The sequence below is a fragment of the Cyanistes caeruleus genome, chromosome 11 (assembly GCF_971803275.1).
Source record: "Cyanistes caeruleus chromosome 11, bCyaCae1.hap1.1, whole genome shotgun sequence".
Classification (NCBI taxonomy): Eukaryota; Metazoa; Chordata; class Aves; order Passeriformes; family Paridae; genus Cyanistes; species Cyanistes caeruleus.
The window spans coordinates 6,607,676-6,623,672 of NC_141711.1; the positions used below are offsets into that span (position 1 = coordinate 6,607,676).

General features: G+C 47.6%; 2 protein-coding genes and 1 long non-coding RNA gene across 21 annotated transcripts in view; 2 read left to right on the forward strand and 1 right to left on the reverse strand.

Moving 5' to 3' along the window:
- The first annotated feature begins 384 nt into the window (after positions 1-384).
- Positions 385-8,859, forward strand: LOC147650964 (uncharacterized). Its single transcript, XM_086845911.1, has 2 exons — positions 385-1,160; positions 4,706-8,859. Exons 1-2 carry the CDS (start codon positions 535-537, stop codon positions 4,818-4,820), a joined length of 741 nt encoding a protein of 246 aa, XP_086702037.1. The 5' UTR covers positions 385-534; the 3' UTR covers positions 4,821-8,859.
- A 1,238-nt stretch (positions 8,860-10,097) lies between these two features.
- Positions 10,098-14,258, reverse strand: LOC147650965 (uncharacterized). Its single transcript, XR_015275000.1, has 2 exons — positions 13,659-14,258; positions 10,098-12,912 (listed from the first exon to the last, which is right to left on the reverse strand). It is a non-coding gene; the product is annotated as an uncharacterized LOC147650965 (long non-coding RNA).
- Positions 13,292-15,997, forward strand: part of ADAMTS9 (ADAM metallopeptidase with thrombospondin type 1 motif 9) — a 79,767-nt gene continuing 77,061 nt past the window's right edge. For 7 of the 19 annotated variants that reach the window (XR_015274986.1, XR_015274985.1, XM_086845899.1 and 4 more), the window contains exons 1-3: positions 13,418-13,720; positions 13,828-14,216; positions 15,390-15,552. Coding sequence is in view for 6 of the 19 variants with exons in the window: in XM_086845899.1 (XP_086702025.1) it covers positions 13,627-13,720; positions 13,828-14,216; positions 15,390-15,552 (646 nt within the window). In the remaining 13 variants the exon portion in view is untranslated. Of the gene's footprint in view, positions 13,721-13,827; positions 14,228-14,295; positions 14,834-15,389; positions 15,553-15,997 lie in introns of those variants that run through there. The other 12 variants (XR_015274987.1, XR_015274989.1, XM_086845903.1 and 9 more) reach the window with 8 other exon arrangements.

Here is a 15,997-nt window from a genome sequence, read left to right on the forward strand (position 1 = left end):
ATGAGAAGTAAAATGAGTCTTTAATACACCTTTTTTCCCACATTCCCTCCTTCCTTCCCACCAACAGCCCATGGAGACAGGACGTGGGAGTTTTGGTCAGTTTGTCACTAGAGATCTTTTTCCATTCACTCAGGGAGAGGAGACTTTTATCTGCTATTCCATGAGTCCCCCCCATGGGCAGTCTTCCCAGAACTGCTCTGGTGTGGGTCACTTGTCCACGGGGTGCAGTCCTCGAAGGATGGGCTGCTCTAGTTTGGAGCAGGGGCCCTCTGTCTCTCTATCTCTGGGAGCAGGGCCTCTGTCTCTGTTCGGGTCTCCCACTGGATCTCAGCTTTCTCTGCCATCCACCCGCTCTGGCCTGAGCGCTTTTCCCATGGGCTGTGAGTGGATCTCTGCATCCCCCGTGGACTTCCTGCATTCCGAGGGGACAGTTTGTTTCACCGTGATCCTCCCCACGGCCTGCAGAGGAATCTCGGCTCCGACACTTGGAGCGCCTCCTCCTCCTCCTTCTTTTCCAGTGACCTTGGTGCCGCCATGTTGTTTTCCCTCACACGTCCTCACTTTCTCCTCTTGTCTGACTGGAGGAAAATCGCTGCTTGTGGGTACCATTGCCATCAAGGTCCACTAATTCAAAGGTTCTTGCAAGGTCCCACAGCACCGAGGAGTTGGTCTGGCCTTGGTTCGGCGTCGGGGAATCCCTCGCCACGCTTCCGCAGCAGGCCAGGCGGCCCCGCCGCCGTGGCGCGGGCAGTGGCGGCCGCCGTGGCCCCGGCGCTGTTTAACGCCTCTCCTCGTGCCGGGCGCTGGGAAGCGGAAGCCGCTGCCACCCCTGCCCTTCTGCCCATGCTGGGGCTGCCCAGGGGCGGCCAGGCAGGCACGGCTCGCCGCAGGCCGCACCGAGATGGCCCTGGCAGCGGTGCCTCGCCACTCCTGGAAAAACTGCCCGTACAAGTTTGGATTTTCTTCTTAAATGCCACCACAGAGGCATTATCAACCTCTCTGACTGGGCCAGCAGCATGTCCATCTTCAGAACCAACAGAGACTGGCTCTGTTGGACATGGTGGAAGCTTCCAGCAGCTTCTCACAGAAGCCACTTTTGTGGCCCTCTCCCAGTACCAAAAATCCAGGCAGTGTCAAATCAACACACTGAATTTCTCCCAGTAAGTCCAAATCACTGGATAAAGATGTTCCTCTTAAGGAAGTGCCCTGGTCAAAATGGCCAGAAGTGCTCTGATCAATAACAGAGCTCCTCTATATGCATTTTTATAGATGTGTGAGTTTTTACCCACCAGTAACACGTGCAGGTATAACTTCTTTTAGCACAGGAGCAAAAATATTAATTAATAATATTAATTAATAATTAATTAATTGATTAATTACCACCACTCTCCTTGGGCGTGTTCAGCTGCTGCTTGTTGTGAACATCCCATGGGCTCTTATGGGTGGTTTCTATGCAGGCAGTAGCTGTTACCCTGGCAAGCAAGTGTTCACCCACTGTTTAGAAATCTAATTTTCTCTGCTGGTATGTGAAAAATTGCATGGCATTCTTGTCACAAAATTCCTTTTCTAGTTTTCCTGTGTTTTGCGCTTTCACAATTCTCTTTGGCACAGCAGTTATTATTGTACCAGCTGTAATGCTTGCAAAAGGTGATCATAATGAAACCTTGGTAGGCGTCTTGTGAAATTCCAGCACTGGTGAGTCTGGGCCCCACCAGATCTTTTATTATAGATGTTGCTAATTCATTTGGGTATGCATGTGAAGGCTTTGATGTCAGATACTTCACATGCTATATCCAAGTGAGTTGCCATAATTATTTCCCTATGAACCATGATTATTTTTATCTAGAAAAGTGTAGTTTGTGGCTGGTGTTTTGGGATGAACTTCTGCACAGTGTGTTCTTTGAACTTCTTGGCACCTCAGTTGAATGACACGGGTTCTAGTTTTGTACAAAACTGAAAAAAGCAAACTTATAAAACACTGTTAATGAGAACTAGCTCTGCATTTCAACAACTATTTTAATTATTACCAAATCATTTGTTTTACTATATTGTTATTTCAAATTTAACTTTTTGTAGCTCTGTTTCAAGTATAGAGGCTGGTTAGATTTTTTTATATATATATATACACAGAGACCTTAAAAATTGAATTTGCTTTTGTATTTCTTCCATTTACATTGATAAAATATCATACACTAAGTAATTCCTATACATATTAATATATTATTTGCCCTCTTGTACTTATTTTGCAATCCTTACTTCCTTGTGCTATTTTCAACTTTAAGCCACTGCTAATCCATGACCTTAGTGCTTTTGTCTCCAGGTCTGAATTATATAAGTATTATGGAACAAGAATTGAAATTAACTACTCTTGACTTTATTGTACAAGAACAGGCAGCTGATTAGCTTTTCTATTTCCACTAACTAGAATAATACAGCAAATTAAATACTTTAATTCTTTAATTAATTTTTTTTTCTATGTCAGAAAGACATTTAAGAAATATTTCTAAAGGGAGAGTGGAAATGGAGGAAAATAGCAATGGTCTGCATTTCTGGGTGTCCAGAATTGCTGCCAAGTGCACAGAAAGACAACTGAAGCAAGAATGTAGCCTGCACTCTGTAGTGCCCACTGCAATGGTAATTGGATAAAATCTGCTGAGACAAAAAACACAAAAAAAGCACTTTGGTCACAGAGCTGAAATGGAAAAGCAGCATCCATTAAAAGGAACCTTTTGTAGTGTGTCTCCTCAAACTCTGTCTCCTTCCATGAGACTACTCAAAAAGCAGAACACCTGTAGAATGTCAGGTTTCCTTTTGGATGCAGGAGAGCAGCATCGCATGGCATGGCCGTGTCTCCAACAGGCTGGGCAGTTTGCTACTGCTCCTGTTCCAGCCAAGCTGATTGATTCTCATTTGAAATGCTATCTCTAAGCTGCTTTTGTTCAATTGCTTACTTTCCTGAAAGGTTATAATCAAAAGGCCAGACTTCAGGAATAACTTGGCTCACTTGTATGATACTGGTTTCTATGTAGCATGTAAATAAGAGGCTATATTTTCCAAAGAGAGCACTGCCCCACCATCAGTGCTGTGAGAAATCTGCTTTGCAGTTCCATGGCTGAATTTAGGGGGAAGCATTGCTGACAGGCTGAGTCAGTGGCCCAAATTCTTCTCTCTTTATCCATATAACCACATGAAAATTGTGCCTCCTATCCACAGAATGTCCATGAATAATTTGCTTGGCATGGGGCTGGAGCTAGCTAGCACAATAACTGCTTTTGTAAGCTCCATATGTCCTTTGCCTTGAAGCTTTTCAGATGATACAAGACCCTGGTACTGTGATTAAAATGAGAAAAGCCTGGGCAATGACTTCAGAAGCAATTGGGAGTGTCCTAAAGCTCATAAATGATTCTTGGCTTTCATGATGTTGACTCAGGTCCATCAGACTTAAAAGTTGTATCCAGACCTTATCGAGATCCTGGAATGACCCCTGCAGTCTGCAGAGATGGGTTTTTAAACTCTGCAAGGGAGTCCAAATTTCCAAGGACTTTAGAAACCCCAGACTCTTTAACTGTACTTTTTGAAATAAGTTCAAGAAATGAGTGCACACACGTTGCCTATCCCTCTCCTCCTCTTTGCACTCAACTTTTTTGGTGTAGGAGAGTTCAGTAACAGAAGTGTAAACCTTCATCTGTAAACAAGATAAGGTACAAATTGCAATTGCAATACAAGCTTCCTTGCCCTGGCCCTTCACTGACCTCAGCTATAAATGACAAGGACCCTTCTTTCTCACAGTTGCAGGAGTCTCCAGTCTCTAGGGCAAAGTTTAAACCAGAAAATGTGCTTACAAAATCTTCTATGTGAATTTTTCTGACTGCTGTGCTAGTCACACACCGCTCAGGGCCAGGGGTTCATGCCTGTGATGTGAGATGCAGCTGGACCTACACTTGGAGGGTGCCCCAGACACCTCCAGCTGCAGGGTGAGCCTGGGTGCATTTGCACCCATTTTCTTGAAGTCAAGGAGCAAGCTACATGCACTTTTGCTGAAGGACTTGGATAGAGAAGGGCACACTTGTACCACATTTTAGACTGACAGGAAATATCCGTGTCACTGTATCTCACGCTCAAGTCTACTCCTGGAAGCTCTATGCTGGGTCAAATAAATTGCTTGCAAAATATCCAAGATTATGCCAAGTAAACACAAGAATAATTAGATTTAAAAGCTACTCATGCATTGTCTTATTTTTATAGATTTCAATGGGTGCAGAAAGAAGAGCTGCCAATAACACAAAAGCTGTTCTAGGCACGGGAACCAAATTCCTTGGTGACCAGGACAGATGACACATGCCCTGAGGGAGCAACACAGAAAGAGGGCTGGGGCATGAGAAAAATCTTAGGGAGTGGAGTAGAAAAGTAAAAGGGAACTTCTGAACTTGACAGCCGTAACTATGTCTCTATGCCCTGAGAGATCTCACAGCCACTGGCAGTCACACACATACACATCATTGAGACTATGGTAGGGGCATTCCAAACCAGAATTGTTAATCTGGGATTTCCACAGCCGTGTCTGTTCTGGATGATGGAAGTGGAAACTAAACCATCATGTTTGGTACTGACATCAGACTGTAGGGCAGTGCAAGGTTGGGCTTTTGAACACCAGCACTGCATTTGCACAAGGGCGAGAGTTACAGTAATGTTTGTGTGTCCCCAGGCAGGACTTGTGTCCCTCTCCTCCTGAAGCAGCTCAGCAGAGGGGCACCACTGGCATGGGTCACCCAGCTGCAGATCCCTGGAAGATGGACTGGTGCTCCGGCATGGCCCTGTAAGCTTTTGTTTCTTCCCTGTCACCACTGAACACTCACTGTTGGTGTGCCCAGGAGAGTGTGAAATGGCTCTAAGAGGAACAGGTCAGTAGTTCTTTGCTTAAGCAATGCAGAAACTCCTCCTTTCTTCCTTGTGCTGTGCAGCGAGTTGCAGGAGAGTGATTCAGGGATGGTTCTTGGTCACTGCTGTTAATGATGCTGCTGAGGTGGTGACACTGGATTCTCTCAAAATGCTTTCAGCAGAAGCATGTCAGCTCCTGAAAAGTGCCAGTTCCTGGCCTAGAGGCCTGCTTTCTACATAATGGTATCCCAAAAAATTTCATGCAATTAGATGCGGCTGCCCTAAACCGCATGGCTTTATATATGTACAACCAGGGCTACAAAGTTCCATTCTCACTGTTCAGAAGAGTTAATTGATGCACAGAATCAAGCAGGATAACATGTGTTTGTTTTAATGTGCCCTGTTCCACTGGTGTCTGGGGGAAGTTGCTCTTCTGGCTCTCCACGTGTTTCACAAACTAGGACAGGTCTAGGAGTCTCAGCCATGGCAAGTATGTCCCTGTCCTGCTATTGTAGGAATACAAACATCCACTTTGTGATGAAATGGCTCAAATTTGGACAATTCTCTGTTTTGATTATGGGCTTTGTGTTACAAAAAACCATGTGCTGGAACCTCCCATGAAAACAACAGAGAGAAAGAATGCTGCTGGTGTGTATGAGATTTCTCCTCCCTGCTATTCTTAGCTGGCTGGCTGGTGTGGAGTAACGCATTAACTGAGTGTGATAAGGCAGGGGAACACCGATACTGGCCCCATTTTCAGCCCTGTGTTTGCTCTGCCATTAGACAATGGGGTCTTGGTCCCCTAGGAGGCCCTGACATGTCAAAACAATGTCAGATAAGTCAACAAATATCCTTGTGTTACAGTCATTTCCAAATCATGCTTTGTCCCTTTAAAAATTCTGAATGGAAAGGAATATTTAAGATGACAAAATATAGGGAGACAACATGGAAACAGCTGGCTTACAAACATGAGCCTGATTCCCATCACCAGAATTTGTCAATGTTATTTATGTTGTAATGAGAGAGTTGAAAGGTCTGAAAACGTGACATGTATATCTCAACATCCATATGTTGTAGGGCAGGAAATTACCCCCTTAGCAGAGCTGCCACACCTCCAGACATACAAAGTATGCTGCCTTGGTATGTACTTCTCCTCAGGTCTGCCATGCACCTGCAAGTGATGAGGAGCTCCAGCAGGGCCATGGTTCTCAGGAAGGTCCAAATGGTCCAAACCCTTTAGATAATTTTGGGTAACGCTTCTGGCTGGGAAAGAAATGCCATGCCCTCACACTGGGGATACAGGAGCTCAGTTCCTGGTGTCATTGATTTCAGCCCAATACTGGGGGTAATAGAGCTATAATCCTTACTGCAAATTGATCACACCTGGATTTAGAAGGTGCATGTGTGAAAGCAACATTGAGATTACTGACAGGCAGCTTATTCCTACTGGCATCCTTATGGCTCCTGTCCCAGCTCATCCCTCCTTGCATACAAAAGGCGAAGTAAGGCTCAGTTGAAAAGTCTTGGGAATTTTGAGGGCTGACCCATGTTCTTGTGTCTTAGAGTTGACAAAATTAGCTGCTTACTTCATTGGCTGAAAACAGATTTAAAGAAAGACCTAGTTGTGCTATGAACGATTCATTAGTGAAAGAAGGTGCTGCAGGATAGTATTGGAATGAAAACTGTGTAACAGTTGTCTCACAAGTCAATTTGCTACCTATAAAGGAAGGGATTTCTGTTGGCTGTCCTCTCTTCAGGAAAATAAAAAAAAACAACAAAAAACTCCTCTTAACACTGTCTGCATTTGGAAACAGCATACATTTTAAGTAATTAAAACTGATGTTCCTGACAAACATTCGTCTCCAAAGAAATGGTCTATTGTAAACGTAAACTCTCAAGATCCTTCCAGGCATACCAGCAGACTGTCTCCTAAAAATTCTTCCCAAGCCATCTGGTGCCTTATCTCTGTAGCCAAGCCATACAATAACTTTAAAAGAGGATTGTTGCTCACAGGGTTTAGTCTCAGGACTACAGATTCCCTTGGAAGTATCGCAGTTCACTCTGAACCCGTTAGACAAGCAGCCCTGGCTGTGTGAATTCTCCACTACTTTTAATCAAGACCCAAAATGTGCAGCTGTGGTTCTCTGGGGAGATTCCCTCTTCCTGTGGTTTGCAAAGGGAATGAAGGAGTTACAGGGAGAGGCTGGAGATTTCCAAACATGGATTTACACTCCATTAATTCTCTCTCCGGCATCCCAGCCAGAGTGGCATGACATGAATGTGGTTAGGAAGGCTGCAGCCAATTCACATCATTCTTGTAGCTCTCCCTGCACCTGCAAGGGGAACGTATAGATTCCAGGTTTGCTCCTAGACAGCCACTGCCATCAAAAAAGTTATTTAGTGAGCGAGAAGGCATGAAGGCATAGAGCAGAGGTGGCTTTGGAAACAGCTGGGAAGAAAAAGACAATTTTGTTTCAGCTTTGCAGATCATACAGAGTTTGCTCTCCCTTAGTTGCATCGTGCTACTTTTGTGCCTGCTTTTTAACATATCACCTAAACCCTATCTTGTAAGAAATTTATTACTGTTAAGTCCCCTATTTTGGTTGCAAAAGCGGAGCCTGACAGTGAAGTTAAGTAGCAAAGCCAAGGCTGCAGGCACCTGACAGCAAAGCAGTAGTTCAGGCAGAAACCAGTGAGGGATCCTGTGTTAGGTGTGTGCCCAGCCGCTCAGGCAGCAACAGCCGTCGTTGAGACAGCACTGTGTGCGCAGCTGAAAATAGAACTTGTTCACCACTTCTTCATCCAGGGCAAACACAGCATAGTTGGGGAGAGACAAATCTCTTTTTGGATTTTTGTCCTATGTTTATATGCTGAATCTTCCACACTAAGCATTTCCAGTCTGTTCCTTATCAATGCTGCTTTCAGAGGTGTAAGAGTACAAGAGCATTTATAAGAAGAGAGCTGTTTCCTCAACATATCCTGCGAGTTGGAGACTGCTGACAAATCTGAAGCATCACATCTAAGCAGCACCTCTTAATCATTTAGCATGGAGGGGGAAACGGCTGTGGTCTGTTGCACATTCTGGCTGTGGTAATGATGTGGTACCAGCAGTGCTACAAAGTGATGGGCTGCCATTATTATCTTCTTCCTCCCTGTGTCCATCTGTTCTGTGAACCCTCAGCTATCTGAGAAGAATTTTAAAACATCCTAGTTTTGGGTACTGAAACTTAGCAAGCACAGACATTTTTCTAAGTTAAAAATAAATGGGTTTTTTTTCAAGCTGTTGCATCTTGGTAAAGAAATACTGGATGTTATATATGCTTGTCAGGTGGATATTAATGAGCAAGATGTGATGCTGTAAAATAGCTCCTGGAAATGACAGAGATTCTGCACTTCTCCAAGTCAGTGGAAGTTTTGATGATGAGTTTTGACAGGCACTGGATTAGGCCTGAAACATTCCCAACTTTTTGGCCATTGACAATTTTTTTGACAGTTTTATAACCGATAGACTTCCTACCACAATACAAATATGACAACGTTGTAAAGACTTTCCCCAGGGACACATCTTTGCTTTTAGCTGAGTACCTTGTTATACCCCAAGGGAAATCAAACAGTGTAGGGTAAAAGAACTTGATATCTGTAAAGTTGCTTAGCTTTTTCCCCGCTTAACTGGATATTTGTATTTTGTTATCTATGGAGACAATCTACTATTTGGGGAAAGAATTAAAATAACCCTCCTAATATAGAGTTTTACAGTTTAATGATCCCTCCACTGAAATATTACATTATACACTTAGACAGCATACATAATGGAGAGGGAGGGTGGAACTACCATGAGGTCAGAGCTCCCTGACCCCATGTTCTTCGCCAAATCAATCATCTCAGTCTCCTCTTCATAAGGTGATGGTGACACCTCACAGAGCTGTTATGATAATTTGTTTATATAGCAAAAGTACATGGCTCGAGGGATAAAGCTTTTTGTACCTGCATAATTTCCAATATCCCCAGGTTGCCTTTTGGTGTGGGATTACAGAACATCTGTTCTATTTAGTCCTAGTATTACTGTTAATGTTTTGGCAAAGGCACCAGGAGCACAGCAGAGATGCACATGTACATAATATCAAAAGTCATGAGGAGTGTATTCAGGTCCTGTTTGATTTATAGCATGTCAAACACAAAAGATAAACCAATATAATGTTTAGCTTGAAATGGAAAGATTCAGAATTAATATTTCTTATCTACTTTAGGACCTGTCCTAGGTTTACCTGTAATAAAAGGGCAATGGGATCTATAACTGCTTATTAGGCCAAAGGAACTGGCAGGCTGCAGACCCAGAAGCTGGGCTTCCCTGAGCACGTTCCACGTGGCAGATAAGAGGTGTAAGGAGAAGGAGCAGAGCAGTATATGATCAGCAGCAATGCTGGGAGCAGGGGAGGGGCAAGCTGGAACCAGCAGTTTCAAGTGGAGAGCCTCAAGGGATCATTATGTCCATCTGTGCTGACCTGAAGATGAAAATCCCACACATTTGCAGTGTCTACGTGGGCTTTGCTGTTCCCCCCACCCAGTCCCTAGTTCCTACACGTGTATCTGTTTTCCAGGGTCCAAGTTGTTTCTGAGGCACACAGACCACCACTTTCCTTGCTTGTAATTGGAGCAGTGTGACAGACTCGTTTGCTTTCCCTCTTCCACCTTCTGTTCCCAAATGGTGGTTCCCTACCCAGGCCAAGAGGAGGGATGATATCTGCGAGTCCACTGTGCCCCACCTTACACCTCTGTGCAGAGCGATGGCTGGCTCCCACAGGACACAGGGGAAGATGTTTGAGTGCACAGTTTGACCCAGGACTGAGATGAAGGATGTTTGTGTAGTATTTCCCTAGGTGACCTTGAATTAGTCACCTCAGTGTGCACACCTCAGTATTCAGGGGAGTGGAATGGCACCAATGTCTCTGCAGCATCCTGGCACATCATTTCACATCTCCCTCAGCCACTGGCCCTAAAATGGGGACCAGGATATGGGCCCAAAGGTGACAAGTTGTGACAGCAGTGTTGTGCTGGTATTGCTGGGAATAGCAGGGAGCATTTCCCAGCCTCCTATGGATTGGGGGAACAAGTCCCCAAACAACCCAGTGATTCAGACCTTGATGGCAGCAGCACACTACATGGGGTAAGAACAGAACCCCAGGGAGGAAGCAGGAGCTTAAAGGACTACAGTAGATGAGTGTATTTAAATCCTTTTAACGAGAACCAAAAAGAGTTGGCTTGGCACAGATAACAAGTTTGAAAATTAAGTATACACTAAGAACTTGCAAGTTTCAGTCCCTCCAAACAAATGTGAAAGACTTACAACAACTTAAAAATCCAGCTTTGACACAACTGCTGAAAATGTCTTTTAAAGAGAAGCCTTTATGAGAGCTTCCAAAACAAAGAAAGGCAGCCCAGAGTGGTATCCTTGTTACCAGCACCAGCAGATGAAATGAGAGAGGCAGGAGAGGGTGGTCAGCTGTTTGAAGAGAATGAAATCTTTCACTTTTTGACCACAGATTAGACAGAAGGAGAAAAGTTGGCTGTTCTCAGATATCTTGTAGCATTGAGGAACAACCATCAAAGGGAAACTGTGGGATAATCGTTGGGCCAGCAAGAGGATGGAGCAGGAAAAGGAAGATGATGCTTACCCAGCGGGGCTGAGGCACAAAGAACAAAGATTAGTACTGGGGATGGCCTCACCTATAGGGAAAAAGAAATGGTATCAAGGGGGAAAAGCAGTGCAAAAACCTGAGGAAGTCTGGGTTCCAAGTGTATTCTTGCAGCAGTGTGCATTGCTTTAAATTTCTTACTGAAGTTTTGCTGTTGTGATCAAGCTCTGATTTCGTAGTTTATAAAAGAGGCATTTGCAGTTCAAGTTCTGCAGTATTTACATAGGCAAAATTCCCAGTGTTTTAAGGGGATTTTTCCATGGGTAGGTATGGGCTCTTAAGGCTTACTTTTGACTGGATGAGGACTTGGAGTCTGCACAATTACCATACCGTAAGTATTAATAGATCCTTCCTAATAGGAAAGTTATTTGAATTTAAGATTGCAGCTTAGTTTCTCTAAACTCCACATAATCTATTTACTTACAGTACAGCTTTCATTCTGCACTTCCTAATCTCCAGCTGTAAAGATTAAAAATGCCACACAACATACAACTTGTGGATATTGATGGGAATGGCTCTGGAAGTTATGGCATGCTGCATGGCATGCATAAATGTATGTTTAGTGATATTGCAAGGTCAGGATTTGGTCCTGAGAGGCTTCAGACTGCTCCCAACTCTGCCCCATATTGGAGTCCCACAAGCTGGATCCCCTCTTCTGAATGATAGAGTTGTGTTTCTTGCCTTCTGTCAGGTTGGTGTTTTCAGATTAGCGGGTGGGGCTATGAGGATGCTCCACAAAACAACCTTGCTCCATTCAGCTCAGTGCCAAAAAGGAAAGGGTTCTAACCAAGTCACAGGTATGTACTGTCACTTCTCACCCTGTGCCAGCTCCTGGGCTCTGTCAAACCTCATCCCAGAGCCAAATTAACTGGTCACCTTATAGAAAACTGAGGAGAAAAAAACCCCAAAATTTTGATAGGTTTTCCTGTGACAGTGAGATGAATAGAAGCAAGGCAGCTCTCACCAGCACCTGATGTGGCACAAGGGATGCTGAGGCCAAGAGTGGTGGGATGCAGGATGTTTGGGAGATGGAGATACCCTGGGGCACTTTGTGACCCAGATAAACCAGACCTGTTCTCCAACACTATGCCGATCCGAGGACTGAAAGCTGCACCCCTCTTTCCCAGGACACCAGCAGGACTAGCTCCAGGTAAGCCTCCTCCCCTCCCTCTGACTCAGCCAGAATGCTATGCTCAGCTTTTCACCTCTCCTTCCTCAGGCAACTCTGCTCACTGCTCCTCACTCCCCCTTTGCTGATCGGCAGCTCAGTATTGCTCCACATGCCCAGCACAGGCTGCCCCTGGCACTCCTGGGAAATGTGTCCACACCCACCTGAGTTCGGGATACAGCCCACCCTTCCTTCTCCTGCCATGATTTCTGGAGCATTATCCCAAGCGCCCTGTGTGTACCTTCCTCTGTGAAGACTGAAAGCTTTGGGGTTCATATGGACATTGTAGGTAAGTGGTCAGGGCTCCAGCTGCTCTGCAAGCACTGCAGCTCAGAGAGATGTGGGCGAGCTATCTCACGGTAAATATCCAAGATTTTAATTAAACCTGGTTTATAAGCATGGGCACAACGCCACGCAGGGAGGTTATGTGTGCCATTACACCTCACCCTAAGGGTGTGCTGACTTGGGTCTCCACAATCCTGGAGATTCCTGCACTGCCGAGGCTCTGCCTCCCAGCCCTGCAAGCCTGGCCAGCCAGTCAGGGCTGAAGATGCATGGCTTTGCAGGTGATGCTTCACTTACTCTTCTTCTTTTGTATTCATCATACAAAATTAATAATTGACTCCAAATTCTTGAGGCTGTAGGATTTCACCAGATGTTCTGAAGAGTCAGGAGGTGCCATTTTGCCCAGAACTGGATTCTGAATTGAGTTTTATTTTAAAATTTTCCCTTTCTACAGCAAATACCAACATTTCTGTGCCTTGTCCCAAAGCTGAGCGAAGAATGTAAAGAACTTTGAAATCTTCTATGGAAGTGCAAATTGAACTTCCAGATTTCTCTTTTGCCTTGCTTATATGCTTAAAAGGTTTAAAAGCCTTTTAAATCAAGCTTGGGGTTTTTGATTTGAGGAAGGGGTAGAAGACAACGCTTAATTACATTTAGCTCTAAAGGATGTCTTAAATTTTTACAGAGACCTTTCACACTGTAAAACAAACTCAGATAAGGATATAATCTTCCTTTTCCCTCAGGGTGCCTGAAAAGTGCACAACACAAATCTAATCCTGAACAAAAGTTGCTTGAATTGCCTCTTATCTGAGAAATGCAGAAGAAAACAACTGCTATAAGAAGTGCCACACGGGATTCTTCAATTGCTGGTCCACTTCTTCAAGCTGCCTTGAAAAAAAAAAAAAAAAAAAAAAAAAAGTTTAAACGTTAATTATGTAAGAAAACTCAGCTCTCCTCCCAGTGAGTGACAAAGTGGCTCATCACCAAATCCTAGCAGAGCAGACAGCTGCCGGTGCCGCTCTGCCCGGGCTTCTTTGGGATTTTAAAGCCTTTTCGAAGGAGCCGGCGGGGAGCGGGCGCTGGACACGGGTGCGCGGAGTCGTCGCCCGCTCCGTCCAGCTCCAGCTTTTCTTAACCAAAACCTGGACTTCGGCGTTCGCCAGCAACGAAGTGACACTGGAGTGGGGGGGACCTGAGGAGGGCGGGCTTTCCCCCTTGATCTATGGAGCACGCCCCTTTTTAAACTGAGTCCCGGCGGCTCTCGTCCACCAGCCCGACGTGGGGAGAGGCGGAAAGCGAAGGAGAGCAGGCAGGCAAGCGGGCGGGCGGGCGGCTCCCCCGTCCCGGCCCGTCGGTCCCGACCCCGGCCCGTCCGCCCCCGCGCACCATGCGCGGCCCCCGGCGCCCCGCGCGCCGCCGGCCCGCCCGCCCCTAACGCCGCCCGGCTCCTGCGCCTTCCCGCGGCAGCGCTCCGGGGGCCGGGAGGGGGGCCACGAGAAAGGAGAAGAGGAAAAAAAAAATTAAGAGTGGGAAAGGGGGGAAAAAGGAGGAGAAGAAGCGGAGGCGGGGAAGGCTGCTCCTCCGAGGACAGCGCACAGCACCATGCAGCTGGCGCCGCTGGCGCTGGCACTCACCACGCTCTTCATCGACGGCTTGAGGACGGGAGCGAGGAGGCAGAAGCTGCACCCCAGGCAAGGTAAGGGGGTGCTCGGGGAGGGGCGCGGGGAGTGCTGCGCTGCCGCCGCCCGGGGCCGCGGGGCTCGGCCGCCTCACTCAGCGGCATATGCGTCTGTCCCCTCGCAGCCCAGCTGCTGGAGAAGCTCAGCGAGTACGAGATCGTGACTCCTACCCGAGTGAATGAGTTCGGTGAGCCCTTCCCCACCGATGTCCACTTCAGGCGGCGCCGGCGGAGCACCAGTGCTGCCCCCGACGCCTGGACGGCGGCCGCCGCCGCCTCCCCGAAGGCACACTACAGGCTGTCCGCCTTCGGGCAGCAGTTCCTCTTCAACCTGACGGCCAGCTCGGCCTTCATCGCCCCGCTCTTCACCGTCAGCCTCCTGGGAGAGCCCGCCGCAGACCAGCGGCGCCTCTACGCCGAGGCGGCCGACGCCGACGTGAAGCACTGCTTCTACCGGGGGCACGTCAACGCCCGGCCTCGGCTCACCGCCGTTATCAGCCTCTGCTCCGGGATGGTGAGACCCGCGCCCCGGCCGCCGGCCCGGCCCCGCCCCGCTGAGGACCAGGGGCGGAAGCGCGGAGGAGGAGCGGGAGGAGCGGGGCGAGGGAGGCCGGGCCGGCGGAGCGATGGGGCCGCCCCTTCCCCTCGCCGCGGCGGGCGGCTCCGGCCCGCCCCGGCCGGGGCTGTCTCCCACACCGCTCTTAATCGCTCGGCTTCCTGGGTGCGCCGCTCCTGCTCCGCGCGTCTTGGGGAAAAAGTGCCACCCACCGACACCCCGGCGGGCGGTCCGCGGGCCAGACACGGGCACGGACCCCCGCCTCTCCCCGGGGGTGCCCGTGGCTGCGGGCTTACACCAGCGCTGACCCCGGAGCCACCCAGCAGCTCGGACCAGGGGCATGGCCCAGTCCCTGGTACCCCAGCTGGGTGCCCTTCGCTGCAGGGATGTTGGCACCGGGATGAGCAGAAGCTCTTAAAAGGGCTGACTCTTCTGTCTGTCTTTCCGTCCCACGGGGCGCCAATCCCGGGGTCTCCCCGGAGGTTTCTGCTGGCTTCATTCGGTCCACGAGTTCCTCTGGGTGCATGTGTTCGCCTCAGCTTGGGCACAGCACATGTGTGTGACTTCCCTCCTAGGTAGTGGCCATGGATGCCAGTATGGGATGGCTGCGGAATGTTTTGTCTTGGATATTTTATTTACCCGTCAAATACCTGCATTCATAGTTGTATGCAAGTAGGAGTGTTGATGTCTTTTCATAAGCAGTGACTTCACTAGCTGGACACCTTCCTCTGATCCTCATATGTGGGTTAAAAGCCTGTCTCAGGGAGACATGCTGCATGAAACCAGCACATGATGGGGTTGCACTGGGGCCTCCAGCACACAGCAGCACCATCACTCTTCGGGCAGGACAGGCTTGATAATCGTCACTGGCATAAGGACAAGGTCTGGCAGACCTGCCCCCATGCTCCCTGCCTGTGGGTTAGTAATTAGCCCTCTGTAAGCACCAGTGGGATGGCTGTGCAGCCCAGGGTGGGTGCAAGGAATGTGACTGAAGATGGAGCTCCAGCTGGTGCCTTCAATGGGTTACCACAGAACTAGGCACACCTCCCTCATTAGCTGCTTGCTACTGCTGCTAGGTGGCTTGTCATCACGCAAAGCTGACCTCCTGTTCCTCTCTCTGGTCCCTCTCAGCTAGGCACATTCAAGTCTGATGATGGGGACTATTTTGTAGAGCCACTCCTATCGCTTGAGGAACAGGAGTATGAAGAAGAGCACAATAAACCACATCTTGTCTACCGGCACCGGACATCTCCAACCAACTCTTCAGGGGACAGGCAGACTTGTGATACTCCAGGTACTCATTTTGTTACTGCCTTGAATGACTTGATACTTGGAAGTGCTATTTGCAGTTAAAAGGCAGTAGGTTTGTATGGGAAAGAAGGGATTGAAGTTGAGGGACCCCTCTAGAAATGGTGCTGTGAGTGCTAGGACTGGGCTTGTGGCAGTAATGCTGTCCTGGAGAGATGTGGTGCACCCATGCTTCCTAGGAATTGATTATAAGGAAGTTGCGGTCAGAAAAAATGTTGCAGTTTCCCTTTGATTCCTTATGTAAAGCTGGTAAGAGAACTCTTGGTCTGTCTTGCCTTAAGTATCCTGTAAGCCTTTAAACTTGTTTTCTCTTCTCTCCTACATGTAATTCCCAACCATCCTAATCTGATATTCTTTCTGTCTGATACTCTGTCCTTTAAATGGCATCCTCTGTCTTGGTCTTGCTGTGCTCCCGGTCTTTCCTCCCCAAA

Excerpts from the sequence above, each read along its gene's own strand:
- LOC147650964 (XM_086845911.1), top strand. The coding sequence starts at position 535 with ATGTTGTTTTCCCTCACACGTCCTCACTTTCTCCTCTTGTCTGACTGG. Across the intron at positions 1,161-4,705 it reads AACACACTGAATTTCTCCCA|GCAGGACTTGTGTCCCTCTC; the intron begins GTAAGTCCAAAT and ends GTGTGTCCCCAG.